Genomic DNA, 26,145 nt, shown 5'->3' with positions numbered 1-26,145 from the left:
ACAAAAAAAGGGGGAAATGTGTGAGACACATGTCTCCAAATATAACCAAAGTGCTTTCCCTTCTGGTTAAAAAGTTGCATGCAAATGTTTTCATTTTAACACTCCCTGCCACCTGTACTTCGCAGGGAAACTTTTCTTGGCGTTAGTGATGAAGCACCAATAGTACTTATTAATGAATTAATTATTATTATGGCTGCTGAATTGACTTAAAGTGCTTTGGAGGCCAAACTAATCCATGTTAATCAGTTACAATTAATTGTGTTTCAGATGCTGTTTTAAACACAGTTTCAAAGGCAGAGGCGAGGAGGCTGTGTATGGGGTGTAAGAGGGGGTGGGGGGTGCTCCGGGGGCCCTCCCCGGCCCCCAGCACCGAGCCCCGTGCCCCGAGATTTCCTTTTGGGTTGCGGAAACGGGCGCAACGTTGTCCCGGGTACCCGCGTCAGGTCATACGAAGGTGCGAAGGGCAGCTTGGGTGACAAACTTATTCTCCTGCCGAAACCTGCAAAGATTAAGGGGACTCCCGGGTTTAGGAGTGAAGCCCCGGAGGGAGATTTTTCCCCTGGAAATTGCCGGGAGGGCAGCGGGCGCGGGCTTTGCTGCGTCGTCCTTGCTTGGCCGCTTTGGTCCGGGGGCTTTTGTGTTGTCGGCGGAGACAAGGAGGCACCGGTGGGCAGCGGGGCCGGCGAGCGGAGCGCGGAGCCCTCTCAGAAAGGCCCGGCTGCAGCCCCTGCCCGGGAGGGTTTGGGGAGAGGGAAGGGTGGGGGGAGACGAAAAAAGCCCCCCTGAGGGGACAAGCGGCAGCTGGGCCGGGCTCTGTGCCTGCCGGGGAGGACAGAGGGGTGGCCGAGGGCAGGAGAAGCCGAGGAGGGAGCCGAGACACCCCGGGGATGCTCCCCCCGTGCCCTGCCGCTCCCCGCCCGCCCCGTCCCGCCCCGCCCCGCCGCCGGAGAGACCTGGGTGCTGGGGGCGCCGGGCTGAGCCGGGGAAGGGCAAGGCCAGGGACAGGAGTTGGGCAAAGCCTCGGAAAGCCCCCGGGGGCGACGGGAGGAGGGCGGGCGAGGGAGGGCCGCCGTTCGGCCAGCCGGTCTTAGGACGGCCCGTTTGTGCCCGGCCCGACGGCCGCGGGGGAGCCTCCCCTCCCCGAGGGGTGAAACGCGAAAGCCGAGCGGGCCCTGGCTCAGGTGGACCGGGCGATGTCTGGGGTCGGCCCGGCGGGGCCGGCGGCCACGCACCGATTGTCCTCACCCCGGGGGGGCGGGTGGTGCTGGCGGAGGGAGGCTGGGCGCCCAGCTGGTCCTCTTCTGCCAGGGAAACGGGCTTTTCCATAATAATAACGGCACACACACCACCACCTCCCCCCCCGAAACTAAGGGCGGGAGGGAGGGAGGGAGGGAGAGCGGCGGGCTGCGCCGGGGAGAGCCGGCGCTGCCCCCCTCCGCCCCCCCGGGCTGGGCACCGCACCCGCGCCCGGCCTGCTCCTCGGCCTCCGGGGGGGGGGGGGCAGGCCCGCCCCTGGGAGCACCAGGTGTCACGAAGGATTCCTTGTCGTTAAGAGACTTACACTTCGCAAAAGTAAAACTCTCCCCCTGCCCCAGCCTTCAATGTGATTTTTTTTTTCTTTTATTTCTTTTATGGCAGTCCGCAGAAAGGCAATTGGGAAACTTCACTCCCTCCCATCCTCTCTGGAATTCTGTTGCTGGAATTTTTTTCGGTTTGATATTTTCTTTTCCCACTCCGGTCTTTCTCAGAGATTCACCCACTTTTTTTCTCTCTCTCTCTTTTTTTTTTTTTTTTTTTTTTTCCCCTTCATCCCATTGACTCTGCTCAGCTTTTGCTTAAGATGGACAAGCAAAAAACCAAACAACCTTCCCCCTATACGTGCAAAAAGACCTTTCTTGGAAAGCAGTAAAACAAACAAACTTTTACCTGCAAGAGAAAATAGTATACAAAATTATCTCCCCCCCGTCCCTCGTCCCGTCCCATCCCGTCCAGTCTCGTATCGAATACAGCTGGAATTCAATGAAAATTGAGGGAAGAAATGCATTTTCCACGTAGGAACGGAATAAATAAGGTGGCAGCGGGCGGGTGGGTAGGTAGGACACCTCGCTGCTCTTCATCACGCGTGGAATCGTTTTCTCCAGCCGAGGCGGGTGGTGATGTGCTCGCAGAGGTGCAGGAAACAATCCCCGGCTCTCCTCTGTCACAAAAGCAGGCTGCGTTTGATGAAACATGCGTATTAACCAACTTTCTCCCCCTCCCTCCCTATTTTTATTTGTTACCCTTGGTTGCAGGACCTAGGTGGTCACAGAAAAAAAAAAAAAAAAAAAGCCCTTGGTTCGTGGCGGCACTTTGTCGTTGGGGCAGAACACCCGCATTAGATTATTGCCGGGGATTTATTTGCATGCAGCTGCAAACCCACAACCCGGCTGCTGACCGCTGCGCATAAAGGGCTGCCGGGGCCGGCCCCTGCCTGGCCGCCGCGGCTCTCAGCGGGGGGCTGGGGGGTGAGGAGGGAGGATTTGGGAGGGGGTTTGCTCCCGACATAGCCCGGGGGGGATGGAGGGGTCACAGAGCCAGCAGCAGCAGTGTCCCCAGCGCAGCCAGAGGCTGCAGGTGCGTGAGGGGGGCCGGCAGCCCGCAGCGCCCCCCCCCCCCCCCCCCCCTCCCGCCGCCCGGCTCGCCCGCAAAGGCAGCCGCGGCTCCCGCTGGCCTTGCTCACAAGCACCTCACAGAACAGCTTCCACTAATGCAAATGTCCCGGGAAGAAAAAACCGGCGGCGGATCCTCGGGATTTCTTAGCGCTATTTTCAGTGCTTTGAAATTTGCAGTGATGTTGATGTTCTTCCCTTCCCCCCCCCCCCCCCCCCCCCTTCTTCCCTCTCTTCAGCCCAGCAGCGTTTGGCAACGTGTGACCAGGGAGCTTTTAACCTTTGGAGAAAGGGCTTTGGGTTCAAACTGCCTCCTCCACTACCCCCTATTTCCCCACACGCACCCCCACGGTGCGGGGATGGATTTGGATGCATCTGTCTCCTCAGGCCTCCCTCTACCTCGGGCTACACCACCAAGTCTCCTTTATATTCTCCCGGAGAGCCAGGCGAAGGCGCAACATTCCGGGGGCTTGAACTTGCTCCCCTTCGGGCGCAGTGGGAACAAAAGCTGCCCCCGAAGCAGGGCCGGCTGGGGGGCGAGCCCCGTGGCAGCGCTGCCATGGCCTGGCTCGGCTTCCCCCCTCCGTAAGGGGACGTACGGGGTCAAACCACCCCCCAGCAAACTTTGGGAGGGGGGGAAGGGGGCCTCCTATCAGTCCCTCTGCCCCGACGGCCAGCATGGCTCTGTAGAAGAGCAAGACAAAACTGGATGCGGGGAGCTCAGTTATTCTGGCAGAGGAAAGAGACGTTCCCACTCCACGCAGGCTCCTTCGGCCGGGCGTGAGCAGGGGGGCTGCTCCGGGCGTTTCTGCCAATTACAGGGGGCTACGGAGCGGGGTCTGCCAGGCAGCGAGCAGGCGGGGAGGGCAGCGCCGGGTGGGACCCTCCACAGGAAAAACTGCCCCGCGAGGGCGAAGCTGGAAGGACAATGGAGATCCCCCAGCACGCCCGCACACACACACACACAGACGCGATCGCCCACCCCCCCCTTCTCCCTCGCACCCCCCCCCGGCGGTGCGTGGGGGATGTGGCGCTGCCCCTGGGCGAGGCCACGCCGCCCTGGGAGTGGGGTGAACCCCCTCTGCCCGCTGACAGGCCGGGCGGTGGCGGGTGCCCAAAGGGCTTGGGCGGCTGGAGCCCCGCCGGGCCACCCCGTATAACGCGAAGCCCCCCCACTCCTCCCACCCTCACCCCCACGGTGCGGCCCGGCCGCGGGCGGGACCCGGCCGGGCTGCGGAGGCGCAGGAGCGCGGAGCCCTCTCGCCCTCCCCAGAGGAGCACGGCGCCGGAGGGGGGGGGGGGGGGGCGGGACACACGTTCTCCAGCCCTCTTCCCCCTGGAAACTGGGGAATAGGGGTCCACGGGTGCTCGAGCAAAGTGGGAAGCGCCTGTGGGCTGCAGCGGGCAGCGGTTGCAGGGGAGCTGGTCAGTAGCAAGAGTGGCCGAGAGAAGTGCGGGGAAAGGCGGGAGGGGATGGAACCATTCGCAAGCTCTGTGCGGAGCGGAGAGTGTGTTGTCATCTTTGTTTTGGTGGTGGTGTTTTGTTTTCCAGGGGATTTGGGAAGATAGCTGGAGTGGATTATCCATTCCCGTAGGCAATACTTGCCTGTATGGGCTCGAGGATGCAGTTGGAGGCTCGGGAACAAAGCGGGCATCTAATGTCAAGGTAACTGGTCCCCTTCCTTTGTTTATGCTATTGTTAATGACGGGGCTCACTCAGCCCTGGCCTCAGCCGTGCTGTATGGCATTAATATTGACTTGAGAGAATAGGCAGGACAATTAAAAACCAAAACCAAACCCCAGAACAACAGCAGTATCCAGCCCAAGCCCAGTTCTTCAGGTAAAACACGCCTCTTCTGAGCTACTGAGAATGATACTGTCGTCTCGCCTGGTATTCACAAAAATGCACGAACCGTTCATAAGATTAAACACGTCCATATCCGTCATTAACACCTAGGGGAGACACCGTAACCCTGTTCTTCAGTCCAAAATCAAAAGGGAAAGAGAATTATTTTCAAATACCCAGTATTAAAACACGAAGGAATTCTCACCACGCTTAAAAAAAAAAAAAAAAAAAAAAAAAAAAAAAAAAAAGACAAACAACCCCCCAAAAAATCCTACAATCAAAAAACCAAAACACCCCCCCCCCCAAAAAAAAAAAAGACAAAAAAACCCAAACAAACCAAAACCACGACAAAAACAAAACCCTAACAAAATAATTCTTTTAATTGCGATAATCTAAAAGTAGCAGAAACCTGAGCGTTTATTGACTCATTTTCTTCTTCTCGAGGTAGCGGATGGTATTTAAAGTTCAACATTTCACACAGCTCCTTGTTTAGTTTAATTTCCTCGACAATCTAGGCAATTTCAGCAAACTGAGTTAAGAATTTTGGTACACATTTGAGTATGGATATGCATAAAATAGAGAAGGCAGCAGAACAGGGGAGAGGGTATTTTATTATTTTAGGAAGAGAAGGGAGTGTATGTTTGCATGTGTGTGGGGATGCATGTGAGAGAGAGAAACAAATGGAGAGCTTTGCACCTTACATTTGGTCTGTGGCTTTAGTGTGGACTCTGGAACAAATATGTATTAGATTTCTCTGAGAAATGTCCCACTTGGGCAGATGGGCCTCTGTTTTGGACGAGAGCTCCAGAAGATGGAAGAAATGTATGTTGCTCCAGCACAATTCTTCACCAACCCATTTCTTTTTTTTCCCTTTAGAAAGATTAGTTTCAGCTCTGCTATCCTGGGCCCATTTTCTGTCGGAGAAGGGATATAATAATGATCAATGCCCAGCACTTCTCATTTCTTTTGTACTTGGTAAATATTCGCAATGTCTTGAACTCTGAGGGGAACTGGAGACATGAGGCCAAACTCGGCTTCAGAGAATATCTCTGTCCTCTGGCTCTCACCAGCACTCACACGGAGGGGGAAAAATCCCCAACCAAGCAACTAAACCACTCAGAAGACCCTCCAGCCCACACCTCCCCTCCAGCCATGCTCTTGGTATTTTAGCTGCCTGCTTGGTGATGTGGTATACATACATCGGGCTACCTGGGTTCATGCAACCAGCTCGGGGTGTACGTTAATACTCCAGTTGGAAATGGAGCCTGGAGATGTTGAGCAAACAGTTCCCGCTTGACTGTAGCGCGGACTGAATGCTGTATAGTCAGCTCTATGGAGCGCTGGCAGGGAAGTAGCACCAAGCATTTCCAAAACTAATAACAAAAAGGTTACTATATATAAAACGTTTATACAGCCCACACTGCCTCAAGTTGTTTAAATTTCGGTTTGATGCACATAAATATAGCAGCCATGCGGTTCCCCATTAGCCAGTCCCTGCTTTTATAAATCAATTCATTTCAATTTGAAAGGATGGCCCCTAAGAAAGACAGCAAGACAGTCAACAACCCTTTGACTTTCTCCACTCAAAGTGGACCTCAGGAAGAAATAGCGTCTGTCTTTGTCATTTCACAGGCATATCTCTGTGCCTTGACGTTGTGTTTAAGAGCAGGCCTACTACAAGTGAGGGTAGCAGTCCCCAGCTGGTTTCCCCTTTCTGATCCATTTTCCCCTTTTTCATCTTAGGTGTCTTCTGAGGAAGAAATAATTCTGCTGGGCCCTGTGCCTGGACTTTGGTCTGATCTGAAAGCACCATCCCTGTAGGTAGGAGCTCTCCTCTGTGTCTTGCACCTTGCAAGAAAAGCAGCAAGGGGACACTTGGAGTGACCAGGCATCTGACATCAAGAAGCAGCAATCCACTTCGTGTTACTGCAGGAGAAAGTTTGTTCCCAGACCAAATACTTTTTGGTGCTCAATACTGGTGTCAAACTGGTTTGAACTATCTCAAGCCTAAAATAAACATCTCTGTTGTGATATGCCAGTGAGCTCATCTCGATAACCCTCCCCTGTTTGCGTTGAAGGTATTGAGCTGATGTAACGCTGTCTTTTCACCCCAGTGATGTGCGCAATAGGGACAATTCAGAAAAGTTCTGTTTAGCGTTTTTTTCCCTTGTAGTTGCAGAAATGCAAGCTATCATCAGAAACAAGCCTATGTTTGAAGGTACAGTTTTCAACATGTGAGTGGGAAACATATGTACTGGCACAATTCAACCGCTCTGTAAAGGCTGTGCTCGCATTTTGGCTTTTAATCTCAACTCTGTTAGAGAGAGAGAGATGCAAAATGGAAGGGAATGTGATTATTTATGCTGTAGCCTTGTGATACTCATCCTATAACCGTTGGGGAGAGAAGCAAAACACTCTGCTAAAGCTTTGGGTGAGCCTGAGTTTCAGGGGGACTCTAGTCTTCACAGGTTCTCACTTCACTGCCTTTCTTCCTTTGCTATTTGTTATATGGGATTTTTTTTTTTTTTTTTTTTTTTTTGTCTGCTGATCTACGTTTTAAAGTGAGTAGAGACTAAATCCTGCTGAGAGAGAGCTCCCTCCATCACAAACTCACGTTTGGAAAATGCCTACCCCCCTCGACCACCCCCCTTCAAGCCATCCTCCCCCTTTCAGGGGAGAAAAAAAAACTTAAAAGAAAAAGAGAGAAGGGGGGGTGGGAAGGAGGGAGGACCCCCAGATTCCTCAGTGACCTGCACAGCTCGGACAGACCTTCAAGTTCCCCTTTCCCTCCTGCAGACAAACCCCGTCAGAAAAAAAAACCCATATGCCTGAACTTTTAGCGTGGCTTGGGGCTTGTACAATTCAGGCTCAATTTTAGCACTTTCAAGGGGTAAAAAAAAAAAAAAAAAAAAGGGAAAGGGGGGGGGGGGAAGAAGAAAGTTTAGATTTAGCTCTTTGTTGCTAAAAAAGCAGCACAACCAAGCCCCCAGTCATCAGCAAAAGGAACGGGCAGCCCCCGCAGGCGGTGCCCCGTCCCAAAGGCAGGCTGCCCTCCCCACGGGCAGCGGCCCGCACACAACGGCAGGCAAGGACAGGCAGCGCCAGCCTGAGCTGCCGGCACCCTGCCTGCTGCCGGGCCCGAGGGTCTGCCCTGCGCCCTGCAGAGAGGGGCACCCTCCCGCCAAACGCTGCGGGGGAGCGGGGCCCTGCCTGCAGGCTTCGGGGCTGGCAGGGAAGTTTTTTGGTACTGCTGAATGCATACACACACACATATATATATCTCGTACACACACATCTTTATATATAGATTTATATGTAGGTGTCTAGTCTATGTTTAAATAATCCTATCTATACACACAGTCCTCCTCTGATGAGGTCATTCCCCCATATATACGAGATTGGGTGCATGATGCCAGAATTTAACGCCAAGATCTTATCTCCACCGATCTAAGAGCAATATAAAGTAAATGTTAGCAGAAGGGGAAACAAATTTTGGAGAGAAACAGTCAACAAGGTGTCCCTGAAGGCTTCTCTCCTGCCCTCCCCAGCCGAAGTACCCACGCACTTTATGCCAAAGAGAGCAATTTCGGTGCGAGAGACTCCTGCTTCAGAGCAAGGACAGGCTGCACCCCGGATCGTGGGGGCTGGGGCTGCACCTTGACATTTTTAACCCCCGCCCCCCCCCCCCCCCCTTCCCTTTCCTGAGCGATGCTCGCCTCTCTAACATGCTGGTCGGCTGTAGCTTATTTATTTTTATTCCCCCCCCCCCCCACCCCGCGGCTCCAAATGTCTTAATGTTTTTTGATTCCAGGAAACTCAGAACGGAAGGGGGGATGCTACTTGAAAGTGTGACTCAGAAAAAGGTTTCGCTTTACAGCCATCAGTAGCACCAGGAGACAGCTCCATTAAAAAAGTAGTTTTCCACTGCTCTTGAAAAGCCGTTATTTTTTACATCGCTTTTAGGAAGATAGATTAACAAAACATCACATTTCAAGCCACTCTGATCTGTAATTAAATGGGGGAGCCGGTTTGTATTCTCCTATGGCTTTTACAGAAGTTGCAGTGATCCAAAGTCAGGTTGCTGTGTCAGAGTGGCATTTTTATTAATGAGAATACAAAAAGCTTGCATATTCTTAGCCCGGCTTGAATTTAGTTGCTAAGCAACCGCTGTATGGTAATTCATCCGCGAAATTTAAATCTTGGAGAAAGGATCCTGCGTTTTGCTGAATGGTCGCCACGAGGAAAACAACTTGTGGGACCGGCAGCAGCTGCCGCCGCGGCACCGCGCCGCCCGCCCGCCGGCTCCCCCGGGCCGCCCGCCGCCCCGGGGCCGGCCCGCCGCCCGCCGGGAGCCCCGGCCCGGCAGCCCCTCCCGGGCCGCTCCGCCTCCCGGGCCGCCCCGCCGGGGGAGGGGAGGGAAAGGGAGGGGAGGGAAGGGGGAAAGCGCGGCCGGGCACCGTCGGCCGCCCCGACGCGCCTTCCACTCGTGGGGACAGGCGGCGACCCCCTTTCCCCGCTCCAGGCCCCGCCGCGGCCGCCCCCGGGGGGGTGTGGGGGGGGTTTGGGGGAGTTAGTGAGGGGCGGGGGGCCGGCTCCCGGCGCGGCCCCGACGGCGCGGCCCCGTGGGCGCCCCCGAGGCCCCGGCTGCTCGTTTGGCGTCGGGGAGGACGGGATGGGCGGCGAGCCTTCCCCCGCTCGGCCTTCACCCCTGAGCTTTTTGTCACGCCAAAGCCTCTCAGCCAAAAAACCTCCCTACTACTGTGTCATTGATACGGCGGGGTCGCTCGCTGCCGTCCTCTCCCCTCTCTCCCGCCGCCTATTGAAGGCTGCGCCCGCTCCATTATTCCGAACTGCAACTGAAAATACCGGTGGGGTAACCACCTCCCTGCATCTCCTCCGCTCGCTCCATCCACCCGTCTCGCCACAGGCGGCCAAGCTCCTCGCCATCATCCCTGGTTTTAGCAAAATCCGTCCCTGTCCTAAAGCGCTCGCTCCACACCCGCCTCCGAGGCCGGGACTTGTTGCATCCCTTTTAGAGTTTGATTAATTACCCTGGAACTTAAGCAAACTAAAGTACATGTGGCGAAGAAGCTCACGCCTACAGTTTGGTCCTGCAGCCTGTCAGTTACAATCGTTACACTCTCGTGCAAATCGGACCAAGTGTCTCTCGCCTCAAAAAGGTATCCCTGTATAAATATATAGAAGTATCGATTTTGCTGTAGCTTGAAGATGTTGATCATTTATTACAAAAATAAACGAATAAATACAACAATATATTGTTGCTTTCGACAGGATAAATATTTTACAAATATATAATTTAAAAAAACAAATTTAATTGTTAAAATTATTTAAAATATTACACTTATTGATAAAATTATCAATAGTATATACTGCATTTCATATCAGAACCGATTATTCTCTAAACGTTCCATTGAAAACCATTCGTACAAAACAAGTTATGAGCAATAATGTGCAAACACGAGTCACTACATTAAAGCATAAGGATTCTGTGAAGATCAATTTCCGATAGGAACCGCTGCGTTTTTAAACCAAGGTAGAGCTCTTTGCTAAATTCCGGAAAATATGCAGATCAACAGCAGTGAGATGACTATTTTAAATACACCTGAACATGATTTATTGTGTACAGACTCGACGGGGGAAGCATGGGACGTGAGTGAGAAGACTGGGGCGTAGTGGAGGACCGCAGGATATGAAAATGTAAACTATAAATAATCACATCTCGGGATTACCCAGACTGATCAAACATAACTTTGTAAAACATTTGGCTTTCCTTTAGGGAGGGAAAGAAAAAAAAAAAAAAAAGGGGGGGGGGGGGGGATGTGGGAAGAGTAAGGAAAATGATGCCGACTCAGTTACCAAGCACAGAACACTGATATTATAAATGAATACAATTACTAAATTCATTAAGAGATCTGGTGATATATAACAGTATTTTCATTATTTACACGTGTAACAATATAACCCTTAGCGCAAACCCTCTCAGTTATTATCTACCTCTTGTTATCTCATAGACTCACAACCCTGAAATTCCTAAATACATTCAAAGGATTCAGTTTCTCTGGGCGGGGGAGGGGGGGGGGGGGGGGGGGGCGGAGAGGGTTGGTGGTGGGGCGCCCATGGCCTCACTTTTTGTGTATAACAAGTCCACGGAACGGGCCCATTTTGCCAGTCCCTCCGACCAAACGTTACTCCTCCAGCCTAAACCCCGGCTTTTCTTAGGCAGCAACCCGCAAAGCTTGCCTTTTCATCGAAACCAGTGTGAAGCCTAACGTTAGCTCTTTGTTGCCATCCAAACCCGGTAACCAAATACCGCTCCGAAATTTAAACAGACCTTCTCCGTGTCTAAATAAACCGCTCCCCTTCGTGTGTGAAAAACGGGATCCCACCTCACGTGTGCACGGTACCGGGCGGCCGGAGCGGAGGCCGGCGCTGCCAACCTGCCCGCCCGCCTCCTGCGCCCGGCCTTTCCCCTCCCGAGCCGCAAAATTAGCCAGGAGCTTTTGCTAAAAGGAACAAAAGAAAGAGCGTCCTTTACCCTTTCGGGTTTTCTTTCCCTTTGTTGGCTTGGGTTTGGGTTTGGGTTTGTTTTGTTGTTGGGGTTTTTTTGTCCCCCCCTCTTCCCTCCCTCCCCCCCCCCCCCCTTCCCCCCCGTGTCAGTAGGGCCTTTCGAATTTCACAAATCAAACCGACGGTGATATTTACTACGAGCTGGTGTTAAAATAATGCATCCCGGTGCACGGCTCAGGTTGGTTTTGATTTATGGACTGACACAAGGCCTATCTGAAAGAAAGAAATGTTTGTTGTTCCTACAGCAGTTTTCTGGGGGTTTAACCCCTGCCTCAAGAGCACGCAGAGAAGTAAGGCGGGGGGGCGCTGACGAGGGGAGGGAGAGGAAGGTGAGGAAGGAGCCACGGACGAGATGGATTATAAAAGAAAAGATTATTCTCCGGCAGACTATCAGAGGGGGCGGGTGGAGGCGTTAGGTGCAGCTCTCTAGTTCCCACAACCTCCCCGCTTCAAAATGAAGAGAGTTGAAACGGTCATTCACTTGTCCTTATATTGCAATAAATTATAGCGGAGAAATATGACAGGCTAGCTAGCGCATCTATTGGCATCTCCAACGTTACTAACACACGCGTGTCTTTGCAAAGAAGGTATGGCAGCGCGACGGCAGAGTGGAGGAGGAAACTAGGCTACACCACTTCACACCCCGTAGAAAAACCCTAAACCACCACCGACAACAACAGCAGCAACAGCAACAACAGAAATGGTGAACTAGGCGGACAGCACGTAGGATGCTGAAAGTATTATTCTATACATCCTTAGGGGGGGAGACAAAAAAAAAAAAAAAAAAAAAGTACCTTCTCCTTAAATTATAAAGACAAATTAAATACAGATATTTATACAGACATAAAATGCGTCAAAATAAATTACAGCTTATCCCCCCGCCCCCTCCCCAAGCTTCCGTTCGAAAAGAGAGAAAACAAGGCTGAACTTCTGGCAACATCCCTGCTCTGAGCGCGGCCGCGCCGGGCCCGCGGGCAGCCTCGGGCACCGCCCGCACCGGGGTGCGACCGACCCCAACCGACACCCCGAGCCCTTCCCGGGAGGAGGCGGCCTTTGGCGGTCGCTAATCTCGCCCTTCCTTCCCCGCGACAGAGGGTCCCTGGGCGGGGGGAAGGGGCCACGGGCATTCGCCCGGCGGAGGGATGGGCACGGGGTGCGCCCCGGCGCCGAGCAGCCGGCGGCGGGGGGGCACTGCCGGGCGGCACGGGGGGCGTGGGGCCAGCAGGGCCCACCCGCGGGATTTCTCTCACTTCAGCAATATTGCCCTTGAGAACTTTTTTTCTTTTTCTCTTTTTTTTTTTTTTTTTTCGACACAGTGTTTATGCATCAGACACAGACTATTTCATTCTAACAAATTTATTTTCTCAATCAGCTCTTACGGAATCACTACTCAAATTAAATTACAATCAAATTATCACATCAAAAGATACCCTTATTACCTAACAACTGTCCATATTTTCATTTCATTTTGATTTGTGCTCGTCTGAAAAAAACACGTAATACAAGATCTGGGGAAAAAATAAATTACCGTTTTGCAGCAGTTCATAGGTATTCTGAATAAAATATTAAAAGAAGTCATTTAATGAAAATATAAAGCAAATTTTTTTTTTTTAGATCAACAACGGATCTAACAATTCTATATTGCCGTCTTTTTGAAAAGTCTGTTTATTAAAACCTACCAAAAACACTGCTTGGAAATGGCAGTATTATATAATCACATCCACAGCACCCATTCAATCAAAGTTGGCAACGGATTTAGGAGAGGAGAAGTTCAGATAAGTGCAGCTGCAGATGCTCAGTCCTTCTAAATCCCTTTATCTGAATCAGTCCAGAAATAAAAAATAAAAATATTAATAAAAAAAATATTAGCAGTGGATTTTTTTTTATGACTCTTCCATGATGATTGGCAGCCGTCAGGAGCAGGACTTTGACAGCCCTAAATTATTTCCCTTTCTCTCGCTGGTTCCCTTAATTCATGCAAAGTCCTTCTACAGAGCTCGAACTTTAGGGACCAACAACCTCTCCTTCTCCCACCCTCCCCCCGGCGTCTGTCCCTCCCCCCTTTCTCCTCAGGGTCAGTTTTTCGGCGTGCGGGCATTTATTTCCATATTTTTGTTCTATAGCTATACCTATATATATAGATAAATATATATATATGTATTTGCTTCCCTATGTAGTCTGCTTGTTTTTAGTGCTGTGTGCATATTTTTTTTTTTCCTGGAAAAAGTGGCCCCTTTCATTTTGCAGAATATATAGATATATAGATACATATGTTTTCAGAGTGGATGTCTGCCTTGCACCAAAATTCTACGGTTTGGCCAAGAAAAACAGGGTGCTGGAATGCAGCAGGCACCCTCTGATTAACCAGATTATTTTGCTTCTGATTCCCTTTTTGGATTGCTCCCATTCAAAAAAATTAAAAAAAAAAAAAAAAAAAAAAGGGGGGGAGAGAGAAAGGACAAAAAAAAGTTTCCGTGATTCATAGAAGAGAGCCCTTTTGGGGATAGGGGGGAGAGTGCGGAGAGGGGGGGGGGAGGAGGGGAGAGGAGAGGTGCAGACATCAGTGGTGTTCCTCGCTGCGAGAGGGGGCTAATTTGGAGAGTGAAAAATGAAAATAATAATAATAATAATAATTAAAAAAAGCCCAAGCCCACCCGCCCAAGCCCTCTCCCCACAACCAACCCCCCAGCACATCTGCAGTTTTGGTGCATTACGCATCTCCACCCCGTTTTCCCAGCACGGTCTAAACGCTCTCGCTCGGATCGACCTTCTCCACCGCTCCCTATCGGTATCGATCTTATATATATATAGATGCGCGCATCTATCCATATATATATAAACACAAGCAGTCTGAACGAGCCTGGATCGTGTGTGTGTGTGTGTGTGTGTGAGTGTGTGTGTGAGTGCGTGCGGGTGTGTGTGTGAGCGTGCGGGTGTGCGCGGCGGTGCCGGTGCCGGTGGCGGTGCCGGTGGCGGTGCCGGTGCCGGCGGCGGTGCCCGGCCCGGCCCGGCCCGCGCTGCCCCCGCTCCCCCCGGCCCGGCCCGGCCCGGCCCGGCCGCCCGCCCGCGGTGCCCCTCACTGCACGCTGGTCTGCAGTCCGTGGTGAGGGGGCGGCGTGTCGGAGTTGACGGTGCCGACCTGGGAGTAGACATCGTCGGGGGTCTGCTGCTGGATCCCCGGGGGGGTCATCCGTTTCTCTTTCTGCCTCCGATTGCAAAACCAAACCCTGACCACCTCCTTCTCCAGCTGCAGGCTGTCCGCTAGGTTCGTAATCTCCTGGGCGGAGGGCTTGGGGCATTTCAGAAAGTGGCTCTCCAAGGCCCCCTTGACACTCACCTCGATGGAGGTCCGCTTCTTCCTCTTCCTGCCCTGGGCGGCGATCTTGTCGATGCTGGTGGGGCTGCCCGTGGAGGAGTCGGCTTCCTCCAGCCACTTGTTCAACAAAGGCTTCAGCTTGCACATGTTCTTGAAGCTGAGCTGCAGGGCCTCGAAGCGGCAGATGGTGGTCTGCGAGAAGACGTTGCCGTAGAGGGTGCCCAGCGCCAGCCCCACGTCGGCCTGGGTGAAGCCCAGCTTAATCCGCCGCTGCTTGAACTGCTTGGCGAACTGCTCCAGGTCGTCGGAGGTCGGCGTGTCCTCGTCCGAGTGCGGGTCGTGGCTGTTGACGCCGCCGTGGTGCGGCGGGTGGTGCCCGGGGTGCTGGTGGTGGTGGTGGTGGTGGTGCCCGGGGTGCTCGCCCAGCTCCGGCGTCTCGCCGCGCACCAGCCCCGGGTGCACCAGGCTCTGCCCGCCGGGGGGGGGGCTCAGCATGCCGTTCACCGTGAAGCCCCCGGGCTGCGAGTAGAGGAGCGACTGCTGCTGCTGCTGCCCGCCGGCCATGGAGGGCAGGTGGGCGGCCGCCGCCGCCCCCCAGGCCGCCGGGTGCCCCTGGTGCGGGGGGCCCAGGTGGGGCGGCCGGTGGTGCAGCGCCGCGCCCGAGTGCAGGTCGTCGCGCCCGCCGCCGCCCTTGACGTCGGGCGGCGGCGGCGGCTGCTGGGGGCTGCCCGTCATGCCCACGGGGCTGCCGGACCAGGGCGAGCCCGCTTCGGCGGCGGCGGCGGCGGCGGCGGCGGCGGCGGCGGCGGCGTGGGGCAGGGCTGTCACCCACTGGTGGGCATGGCTCAGCATATGGCCGCCGTTGCTGGCGGCCATGGCGCCCGGCATGAAGTCGCTCTGGACCATCTTGGCCGCCGGGTCGCCGCGGTAGCCGCCCGCCACCGAGGTGACGGCCACGCTGCCCGGCTGCATGCCGCCGCCGCCGCCGCCGCCGCCGCCGCCCGAGTCCGCGTGGACGATGGAGCCGGCCGCCAGGATGCCGTTGCCGGGGAGGTAGGGGTTAGAGGTGGCCGCGGCCATCCCGCGCCCGCCGCCCGCCGCTCGCCTCCCCCGCCGCGCCGCCGCCGCCGCGCCGCCGCCGGCTGCCGGGCGCCCGCCGCGAGCGCCCTTGCCCGGCGCTGCCGGGGCCGCTGCCGGGGCCGCCGCCCGCGCCGCCGCCGCCGCCGCCGCCGCCTTCCCAGCCTCGCCGGGGCGCCGGGGCGCGGGGTTCACCTGCTAGCGCTCCGCGGCGCGCTCTCCTCCGCCCGTCCGCCGGCCGTCCTGCCTCCGCTCCGCGGCGCGCTCTTCGCAGTCGCCGGCTCTCGCTTCACCTTTTTTTTTTTTTTTTAATCGCTTTGCTTTGCTTTTTTTTTTTTTTTTTTCCAAAAAAAAGAGAAATATTTAGCTGTACGTATATTTTTCCTCCGCCGCCTTCTCGCCCGAGTTTGCTGCTCGCAGGGAGGAAACCAAACAAAGGCTAAAAAGCGAAAAAGAAGGGGGGGGGGGATCAAAAAGCCCCCGTGCCTTCTCCCCTCCGCTCCCCTAGGAGTACATCTCCACTTCTCAGCCTTCCCCTCTCAGAGTGAAACTTTTCCTTTTCTTCTTCCTTTAAGGCTTTGTGTGTGGGTATATTTTCCTTTTTTTCTCTCTCTCTGTCTGTCTTTCTCTCTCTCCTCGGCTCCTCGATCTCCTTTTGCTCTTTTATTTGCAAGTTTTGTTGGTGTCCTAAGAAAACTTCCTGTGATGATGATGGTGGTGATGGTGGTGATGATGCATTTCTCAAAGTTGTGCTGTTGCTGGAGCACTTTGTCCCCTTTGAAACAAGAGTCCTGTCGGAGCCTTCTTGCTAGAGTCACGCTCTGGATAAGACATTTTTTTCTCTCTACCTTTCCTTTAGGCGGTTGGAAAAAAAAAAAAAAAAGTAAAAAAAAATATTAAAAAGTTGAAATTTCTCGTTACCTCGCGAATTGTTTCTCTCCCTCTCCCGCTCGCTCGCTCTCTCGCTCGGTTTGTTGTTTTTTTTGTTTTTTGGTTTTTTTTTTTTGGTGTTTGTTTTGCTTTTTATTTTAATTCCAGCAGTTGGTCGAGGGAGGAGGCGGAGGAGGAGCGCCTTGGTGGAGAGGTGTGTGTATGTGTGTGTGCATATATGGTATCCTTTATACACTAACTCCAGCGGGGAAGTTGGCTGCCGGGCTGGCAGCGCGCACTGGCGGTGCCGGAGTCCCGCCGCTCGCCTCTCCCCGCCTCCCTCTCCCGGGCCGTGCCCGCGCCCTCCCTCCCTCCCCTTCCCCTCCCTCCCTCCCTCCCTCCCGCCGTCTCCCCGCCGCCGCCGCCGCCGCCCGCGCCGCCACCGCCCGGCCCCGCCGCGAGGACGCCGGCCGCCGCCGCCCCCGCCGATTGGCTGCCGGCGCGGTGACGGACAGCCCGCCGCCGGCCGCGCAGCCCCCCTTCCGGCCGTTCCGATTGGCTGCTTTTTAATTTAGGCAAAGTGGCGTCGGAGCTGGAAGTCGCCCCCCCCCCCTCCCTCCCTCTCCCCTCCCTCCTCCCTCCCTCCCTCCGCCGCTTAACTCTTCCTGCCCGGCAGCCGCACGCACCTCGGCGCTTCCCCGCCGCCGCCCGGGCAGGGGCGAGCGGTAATAATTAATAACAACAACAATAATAACAACAACAATAAGCCGGGCGGGGGTGCGAGGGCGTTTGGGGGGGTGCCACCGCCGCGCACACACATCCCCCTCGCCCCCCCCCCGCCCGGCAGCGCCCGCCCCGGCACACCACCCCCCCGCCCCCCGCCGCTCTGCCCCAGAGGCGCCCGCCCCCCGCCCGCCCCCTCCTCCCTTTGTCCGTCCCCGCACCCCGGGGTGCGCCCGGGCCCCGGCCGCCCGCCCCCCCGCAGCCGTCACGCCGGGAGGCCGGCCCGGCAGCCCCGGCCAAGGGCCGCCCCGTCGGCGGGGGAGGCGGCAAGGGGAGGCGGCGGCCGGGCTTGCCCCGCGAGCCGCGGTCTCTCGCGGGGAGCCGGCCCCGCGGCGTGAAACGCGGTATTATTTCTCGTCCAGCGGAAAGAGTTAAGGGGGGCGGCGGGGAGGGGGGTGTGGGGGGGGTGTGTGTTGTGAGGGGGAGCGAGGGGGAGAGATGCGACCGAGCGGAAACGCCGCGCACAGGCAACCTCAGTGAACCGCGGAAAAAGAGAAAGTGGCAACAAAAACAAGGGCAAATTGAACGCTCCTCGGGGACCGCCGGTGCAGTAACACCCTTCGGACATTCAGGGGACGCGCACGGCGCTGCTGCTGACCGCCGCCGCCCCACGCGGGACACCGCCCCACACACGCTTCCCCCCACGGCCAGCTGCGCGGGGAAAACACGCGCGGGGTGGGCATCCAAGTGGGGAGCGTGTCCGTCTGCCTCCCCCCCCCCCCCGGCCTGGCCCTGCCCGCCTCGCTCCCCTACTCCGCACGCTCAATCAGTTGGCCGCGGGAGGCGGTGAACCTCGCAGCGCCCCTCCGCGCCCCTCCGCGCCCGCGGAGCGAGCCCCGCCGGCCTCCCGGCAGCCGGTGTTCAGGGCTCCGTCCAGCCCCCGGCAAAAAATACCGTGGTAGGTAGGTTTAGAAAAACCATTAAAGCGAAGCGTGCGGATCTGAAGGGCACTGGTAACTAAACCCCAAACATAACGATTATATATATATATGTATTTTGTTCCCGTGCGTCCTCCAAAGGTTTCTTTTTTATATATAAAAGATCCAACACAGATTTCATTGAATAAATCTGAGATCTCTCCAGGTGCAGACGTTTGAATAGTCAGTGCCAGAACCCCATGTTTTCTTTTCCAGCCGATTTTGCTTGGATCAGGCTCAAAAACCGAGTGAGTCTCGTGGTTTTGTTTACACTGAATGGGGAGGATAGGAACGGTGCCATGGGGCCGTCTTTCATTAATATACAGTGAGGATTTTGTCTAAATTACTGCTATGAATTTCACAGTACACGCTTTCAAAAGCCGTCTCAGGTGGCCTGATGAAACGTGATAGCGCCTCTGCAAACAGATCTACTTTCTTAATAAAAAAGGAAGGGGGGGAAGAAATCCCCCCAAAATAATAATAATAAAAAAAGTACACCCTCATAACAGCGACAACAAAAAATAAATCTCGAGCTGGAGTAATGTCTTTTATTTTTTAAAAAACAAAACAAAACAAAACAACCAACTTAGTTCCCCAACTCTTCCCACCCCCTCCCTTGCAGAGTGTGATTGTTTTGTCTGGAAAAAAATCCAAAGTATAACAAGGGGAGAACAGTTAGTGCTGATTTTCATTTGCATAAATTTTCATATATTTTGGTGAAAATAATAGACTAGTGGAGAGCGGGGCTTAGTGGAGTCAGTGCAAAGGAAAATCTTAACATGGATCGTTTCGCTGGAGTTGAGAACATGCTTTTTTCCCCCTGTCACCTTATTAAAATCAAAAATTAAAAAAAAATCTCTAAATGCTGGAAGTATGATCGGTAAGTGTTTTACATTTTTTTATCTACTTTTGTTTTCTTTAAAGTCTTCTGGATATATATTTTCAAAAGCTTAGGACAAGACAGCGAAACCCATGGCAACTGCCTGGAAGGAAACAGGCTTAAGAAAAAAAAAAAAAAAAAAAAAAGGAAAGGGAGAGGAAAAAAAAAATCCCACCAGCAACAAAAAGCACCTTAGTGAAATATTACATAAAAAGCATGGATTCATTCCAAAGCTCAAGGCAGCAAAGCAATTCTTCAGCGCTGGAAAGTCTTTCTGGTTACTACTTCACTTTTCTGGGCACTGTTAATTATTGTAACACCAGGACTCGGGGAGGGTTGGGGAGGGGGGGCGGGGGGGAAGGAAAAAGGAAAGCTCTCGAAAATATTACAGGTTTGTAAAGGAAAGGCAGAGATGCGGGCTGTTTTCAAACGCTGCTTCTCGGAGCGGAGGTGGGGGGGGGCGGGGGGGGGGGATGGCCCGGCGGGCGGGGAGGGGGCCCGGCCGGTGCGGCGGGAGGGAGAGGGGCCGGGGCCGGGGCCGGGTCGCGGGTGACCCGGGCACCTGCTGGCAGCGCCGGTGCGGAGGGACGGGCGCGGGGGGGAGGCAGGGGAAGGTGCGGAGCGGCGGTGCACGTAGAGGGTTAATATTGTAACTAGGGAACAGACGGTTAAGCACAACATCTAGAGCTCTGTAGTGAAAGTCCATCAGAAAGAGTATAATCAATCAAAACTAACCAGGACATCCCTTCATTTTATTCTCCAAGGAGGTTGGGGCTGGAGGATTACAGACCAGATTTCACTTTGTTTCTCTCTCCTGACAGTCTTGCCTGTCTCTCCCCTTTCCCCGAATCCCGTCTAATTGAGAGGTGTAGGCTAATGATCTGAAACTCTTTTATAGCGTTTGGGTCAGTGTGATAAATAATGTGATAAATAATGTAATAGGATGAAATTAGTAGGCCAGATACCGCTCCTGAAAACTTTACCGAGGCTTAAATATCCCATTACTTGACTTTCATTTATTTTAATTTTGCCGTGTTATTTGCATAATTTTTTTCTTCTCCTCCCCCCCCCGCCCCCCCCCCCCCCCCCCCTCCGTTGCTGCTCTTTTGGACACACAATAGCTGGTGATCATTGTAATTTCCTAGAATTAGTTACTTCTTTGGAAACGGTCGATAGTCAAATCAATAAAATGGCTTGTAAAACTAGGGAGGTATAGGTTTCAATTTGGGGGGGAGAAGAATCGCTCATTTTCCACTTCTTGTTGACGTGCCCAGCGTCTCTTTTGACTGGGGTTAACTCTGTGTGCTCCATCGGAACAGATGCCGTATAGAGCTGCTCCCTCAAGATCATTTGTTTCCTTGATGGGGGAACATTTCTGAGCAGAACATATTGGTTGCCATAGAGAAAGAAATAAAAGGAAGAACACTAGTCACATTAAGCTATATGTTTGTGCACTGGGCTTTAGATAAAAGGACCCCAGTTCAAGCCAGAAAGAACGGGGCCAAAGCAGAGCTTCTTAGCTTCACCAAAACTAGCTTTATTTTGTTTTGGACTTTTACGGTTGAAACATGTAAGCTAATTTTATTTGCTGTCGTTAATTTTATACGATACGGTTTGCTGAGCAAAACCAACTTTCGGCGCGCTCCGCCAGGTGCCGGCCGCCCGCCAGGGGGCGCCCTTCAGCTCCCCCCACCCCCCCTCCCCGGCTTGCCCGTCCCGTCCCCGCCCGTCGCCGGGGGGGTGGGGAGGGGGGGGACGACACACACAGCCTCAGTCTCCCCCGGTCCCTGGCCTCTGCCCCCCGGCATATCCCCGCCGCCAAGGCACCCCGGCCGCGGGGAGACAGCCCTAAAATTCCGGGGGCCGGCAGCCGAGCGAGGGGGGGAGCGGCGGCTGCTGGGGGGAGGCCGACGGTTCAAAGGCCGCCCCAAAAGTGTCCCCGTGGGTGCGATGCCTCCAACCGACCCGAGGCCTGCGAGGGAGTGACAACAGCTAATTAAACAGGCACGGGCACCACGTTTCGGGGTAACCCGAGGTGCCAAGCGTTTTCGTTCTTTTTTTTTTTGGTGTGTGTGTGTGTGTGTGTGTGTCCAATTAAGGCGCTTAAGCTTCTGGAGACGCTATAAAACAACTTTTTTTTTTTTTTTTTTTTTTTTTTTTTTTTACATCATTTAATATTTAATCGTCGTATTAAACCTGGAAAGGCAGCTTTTTTTTTTTTTTTTCCGTTTTCCATTCCCCCCCTCCCCAAGCTGGCCACTCCCCCCCCCCGCCCCCGACTTCTCTACCTGCGAGAGCCGGCGCGGAGCAGGGGTCGGGCTCCCCCCGCCTCCCGCCCTGCCCATGCCGGGCGCACACCCGGCACAAGTTCTCACCGTCCGGGACACTCGCGGACGTTAACCTCAACTTAAAACAACAACATCGACGGCGACCACAGCTTAGTTCGACGCGGCTCGGCTCTCTGTCCCTTCCCAAACACGCGTCGTCTCAGCCCCTTAACCTCAAGCGCCCGCTTCTTTTCTCCTTTTCCCTCCCAAAGTGGTTGCAAGAGGGGATAGGAGCGTGAAATGTAGGTTTTTTTGTGGTACTCCTGCCTAAACACGGCTGCTTCTCCCTCCCCGCAGGACGGTGGCCACGGGCGCACACGCGTGGCTGCAGCATCCCCTAACGCACCTGCAAGGGGCATGTCCCAGGCAGCCCCCCGGAGGGTGAGGGGGGAGAGAGCGGCTGCCCCAGCGGGAGTGGGGGGGGTGTGTTAAAGCCACTTTGTTCCCCTGCGCTGGAGCCCCAGCAGTTTCCGTGCGACTGGGAAAGTTTTATTCCTTGCCTCCATAAAGGAAAGACCAATTGGAGCCCTGGAAATCACACAGCCCATAAATATGATAGATCCTGGCAAGATGAACTCCCCGCCTAAAAACCCAACACAGGCACACAGACACAGACACACACACACAAAGGAAAAAGAAAAAGAAAAAAAAAAAAAACAACAAAAAAAAAAACCCCAGAAAATTAATCAAAGAGAGAAAACGACCTTCGAGAACATACACTTTTCATTTAAAGTGTTCGTGGGTCTTCATTTGGAAAACGGAGTCAAGTCTGTGTGTATTGACCGTGCGGGAAAATGGTTGAGATATTTACATGAACAAAACTTTCCACCTACCGCATTTGGCGAAATAAGCACTAGCAATATTCCAGACTAGTAAAACACATTTCCAGAGCGCAATTCTCCTCAGAAACGTGGTCGCTTACTCGAGATTTGCCGTAGTTTAGTGCACATTTCCCTCGGCTCTGAAGCGGGCGGCTTTTGGAGTTGGGAGAGCCCAGCAAAGTTCAGCATCCCGGCTTTGGGACTGAGCGGATTTTACCCCAGCTTTCATCTGCGCGCCCCCCCACCCCTCCCGCCTTCCCCCAACCCTCCAAGTGTAACCTGCCTTCTATTTTAAACAAAACAAGAGTTAGAGGCACACCTCCACTGCTGTATGCGTGCATCAGTCAGCAGCAGCAGGCTTCGGGGGACCGCAAAGTGAAAAGAAAAACCGACGCTTAAAGCCAGCAACAAGTTAATTCGGTAAAAGTTAACTTTGCTGGCTGCCTTTGACAAAGTCCGGTTCGGCCAGGATCGCCGGGTCTGTGCCTGCAGTGGCACCCTAATTGTAAGAGGGCTACAGAGAGCAATTTTTTTCACCCTCCCCCCCCCCCCCCCCCCTTATTTGAATAAATGCCTATTTTGTCCGAATGGACGACTTCGGAAAATGGATGTAGAAGCGATGCTGTCGCGGAGGTAGGGAAAAGAAAGTGAATGTTTACCGTATTTAGTATTCATTTACTTATAGTGGGAAATGATTAGGTATCTACTAATATAACCGTGGAGACCAACTGCCTAATTAGCATTTACAAATTAAAATGTTAAACATAAAGACATATTCCGTATACAGTCTGCTATATGTAAAACACATTCGTGCATAATACAGCAGTCAGCTGAAAACGTGAAGTTGACTGCCTTCCAGATATGTAGCGTTCTTGGCTAATGGGATCTGCTCTGGGTTTTCCAAGCTTACCCATACTGTAGTTCATAGTTCTTAGGACCACGCCGATAGCTGCGCTAGGGATATTACGCTAACCAGTCTGGAGAAAATAGGAAAACACGCAGATTACTTTTAAAGGCTGACAATAACGACAAACACAATAGGCAAGCGGATCATTTCTCCGTACCTTTTATTCTGAAGGCTTCATTCGGAACCTTATTTATTGTTTTGAGCATAACAAAGCGTTTCGGGTTCTGTAATAAATTAGAACAATAATGCAGAACTGCACATGCAAAGCAAGATAGCTTCTAAAATAGGGGTCCTTTCTTTCCCAGCTGCATAATTCTGATATTACCCAACGTGTCGTGCTCAGGGTTCACCTCACACGGACGGTAATGAAAGTTGCCAAATGAATGGAACAATCTATCTGTTGACTTGAGCTCAACGTAGACACATTGCATAAGATGGAAACCTAATGCTCCCACCGACGTTAAAATCAGAGGGGTATATAGTTCCAGTCCAGCTCCTTGAACATGTAGATTTTTATTTATAAGAATAATTGTGCATGTAGCGACATAAAAAGGGGATTTACAAGTTGGAGTCTTTTAAAAGAGACTGTGAAAACCTTAGCCCCGCTTTTATTAGACATGATATCATTCTGATTTGCGTGCTTGCCATCTCAATAGCGTTTCACATGTGAAAAAAAAAAAAAAAAAAAAAAGATCCATATGCATTACATAGATTTTCTTTTACGCGCATAAGGACTGGCAGTCTCTTAGTGGATAAGAGGGTGAATAATTGTGATACACCAGAAAACAGTTCGTGCAGTTTGGCAGCTCTGTTTTTTATTATTAGATTTTTTGACATTTGAACTTGTCTATTGTCTGAGGAGCTCAGTGCAGATTGCAGTAGGTCAACCTTAAGGCTGCTCTTTTTGGCATTGCACACAAACATGCACACGCTGCCTGTTCTCCTTGCGTGAATGCAGATGCTACAGTTTTATCGTGGTTTGTTTTTGTTTTTGTTTTTGTTTTTAATGCACATGTATTTGTATTTATCTAATCCGCTTGGGGTTTTCACGGTCCTGTGGTTAGTTTGTACGCGCGTTCATTTTACACCCGTTCCTCCAATCTATATATTTGCCCGATGTTGGATACTTTTAAGTACTCAGTCGCTTTTACAGCAGTATAATTCCAGCATCACGACGTTTGATAAAAGGGACTTCTGTAGCCCTGGGATTAAATGACATATTTCCCCGCAGCTTCGCTCAACTCCATCATGACTCCTACAGTCAAAAGTTAACATTATTCATCATCTCCTCGCATTTATTCCCTCCTCCCCTCTCTAAATTCAGCCCCGCCATCCGACTTCTGAAACAATTTCTCGCCGCCTGCTAGAACGGGAGCTGGGGGGGAAGAGGAGGCGGGGGGTTGGGGAGGGGGGGGGGGGGGGCAGAGGCGGGGACCCGAAAGCCCGGCGGGGAGCTCGCCGCCACCCCGCGGCCTCGGGGGCGGCCCCCGCTCCGCCGGCCTTTCCGCGGGCGCGGAGCGGACCGCGGCCGCGCCGAGGTCCCAGCAAAGGCCCGCCCAGACGGGACGCCGGAGGAGAGGGAGCCGCTGCTGGGCAGGAAAATGCGAAATAGGGATGGATCCCCCCCGGGGTGGGAGGGGGAAGGGGAGAGGGAAAACTGGATCAAGACCGGGTAGGAGAGTCAGTTTGCACTGGGAAAATCCAGAGATTGAGCCTAAATAATTTTTCCCTGGAGAGATTTGCGCCTCTTTCTCTTTCTTTTCTCGTTTGGTTGGTGCTGTTTTGAAGTGAGGGTCTTCCCTCATCCTGCCCGGGTGCGGGGTCTCGGGCCGAAAGACAACCCCTCTCTTCTTCTAGCAGTCTTTCATGTAAATATGTATCTACATCCATATTTAAGTATACGCATATGCATATATAGGTACACGTACACCCAGGCATGCACAGACGCATATACGTCTAGATTTGCTCCCTTCTCCTCTCCACTCCCCCCTTGCTTCTTTAACAAGCGCCTGATAACGCGTTTAAGGCTTGTTATTTGAACTCTCAGATCAGCATGCAGAAATGTAATTGCATCGTTTTTCATCAGGAGAGAAAAGAAGAAGGAAGGGGGGGAAGCCCCCCGCCCCAGACACCCAGTGCTCGGTAATCGCTGAGTCACCGTCTTGGGGGTCAGTGGGTAAACACGAAGGAGAGAACAGCATCTTCTTGAAAACCCTGGCGCAAATCGCATCCCTCCTCATCCCCAGTCTAGAGATCCCTCCCCTCCTCCTTCCCCTGAGTTTATTAATCCGGCCTTGAAATAAAGTGGCCCAAGTGCGGCCAGGGCCCTCTTTTGGGGCTGGATGTCCCCCTCAGGCGCAGTGGAACCCGCTTTGTTGCGGCGGGGCGGGGGGAGAAAATCGACATTAAACTGCAATTTGGGCTGCCGGTGACGGGCTTCGTTGTGGGGACAGAGGGCAGGAGGGAGAAAGTGGGAAACACCAGCCAGTTCACCTAGGGATGTAAAGAAAGGGAAAGCTTTCTCCGGGATTGGGCTATGATCTGGGCATGTTTATTCCTGTTTAAACGCTATTGTTCCTGCCAGCCTTTGACACAAACAGAAGGGGCGGGGGGTGGCTAGAACAAAGCTGCTCAAACCCAAGCAACCCCCAAAGGCGGAGGAACACTTTATTTTCTTATCTTCAAAAATGTGTGTGACAAGACTTTCTGTTTGAGGTTGTTTTCTGGGTGTCGTCGTGTGTCGTCGTCGTCGTCCCCCCCCCCCCCCCCCCCCTTCCCCTGTGAGGTGAGCAGAGTGCCTGTCTGTGATTCACTTACCAGGGCCCGTTTAGAGAGGTACATGTCCCCCCAGGTGGGTGCCAGGGAGCCCCGCAGGGACAGTTTCTTGGGCCCCTGGGCTGCCGGTGGGTTGAAGGAGCAGACTTGAAATCGCTTTGCGGAAAGGCCTGCAGTGGGAAACAAAGAGGCAGAAATGTTGGGAGCCCGAGGAGAGCCTGAAATACAGAGAGGCATTGAGCTTCCCAGAGATGCTTCAGCTTCTCAGTGGGGGACAGAGCAGGATCCTTTTTGGGCTGGCTCTGTGCATTTGAGGGCTGGGCTGTACAGCCCACAGTGAATCAGAGGCATTGTGTGCAAATGAATAAGTGCACATTGTTTTGAGATGCT

General features: G+C 53.3%; 1 protein-coding gene across 1 annotated transcript; it reads right to left on the bottom strand.

Annotated features, from left to right (window-relative positions):
- Positions 1-13,181: 13,181 nt before the first annotated feature.
- POU3F3 (POU class 3 homeobox 3) lies at positions 13,182-15,478 on the bottom strand. The gene has a single exon (XM_074930431.1). The coding sequence runs from the start codon at positions 15,476-15,478 to the stop codon at positions 14,159-14,161; it is 1,320 nt and encodes a 439-aa protein (XP_074786532.1). The 3' UTR covers positions 13,182-14,158.
- Between the last annotated feature and the right edge of the window lie 10,667 nt (positions 15,479-26,145).

This window comes from Athene noctua, chromosome 1 (genome assembly GCF_965140245.1).
Source record: "Athene noctua chromosome 1, bAthNoc1.hap1.1, whole genome shotgun sequence".
NCBI classification, from domain to species: domain Eukaryota; kingdom Metazoa; phylum Chordata; class Aves; order Strigiformes; family Strigidae; genus Athene; species Athene noctua.
Note: the sequence above shows the minus strand (reverse complement) of the source record. Positions and strands in the feature narration are given on the sequence as shown.

Bases quoted from the DNA above. Each gene is read 5' to 3' on its own strand.
- POU3F3 (XM_074930431.1), bottom strand. From the start codon at position 15,478: ATGGCCGCGGCCACCTCTAACCCCTACCTCCCCGGCAACGGCATCCTG.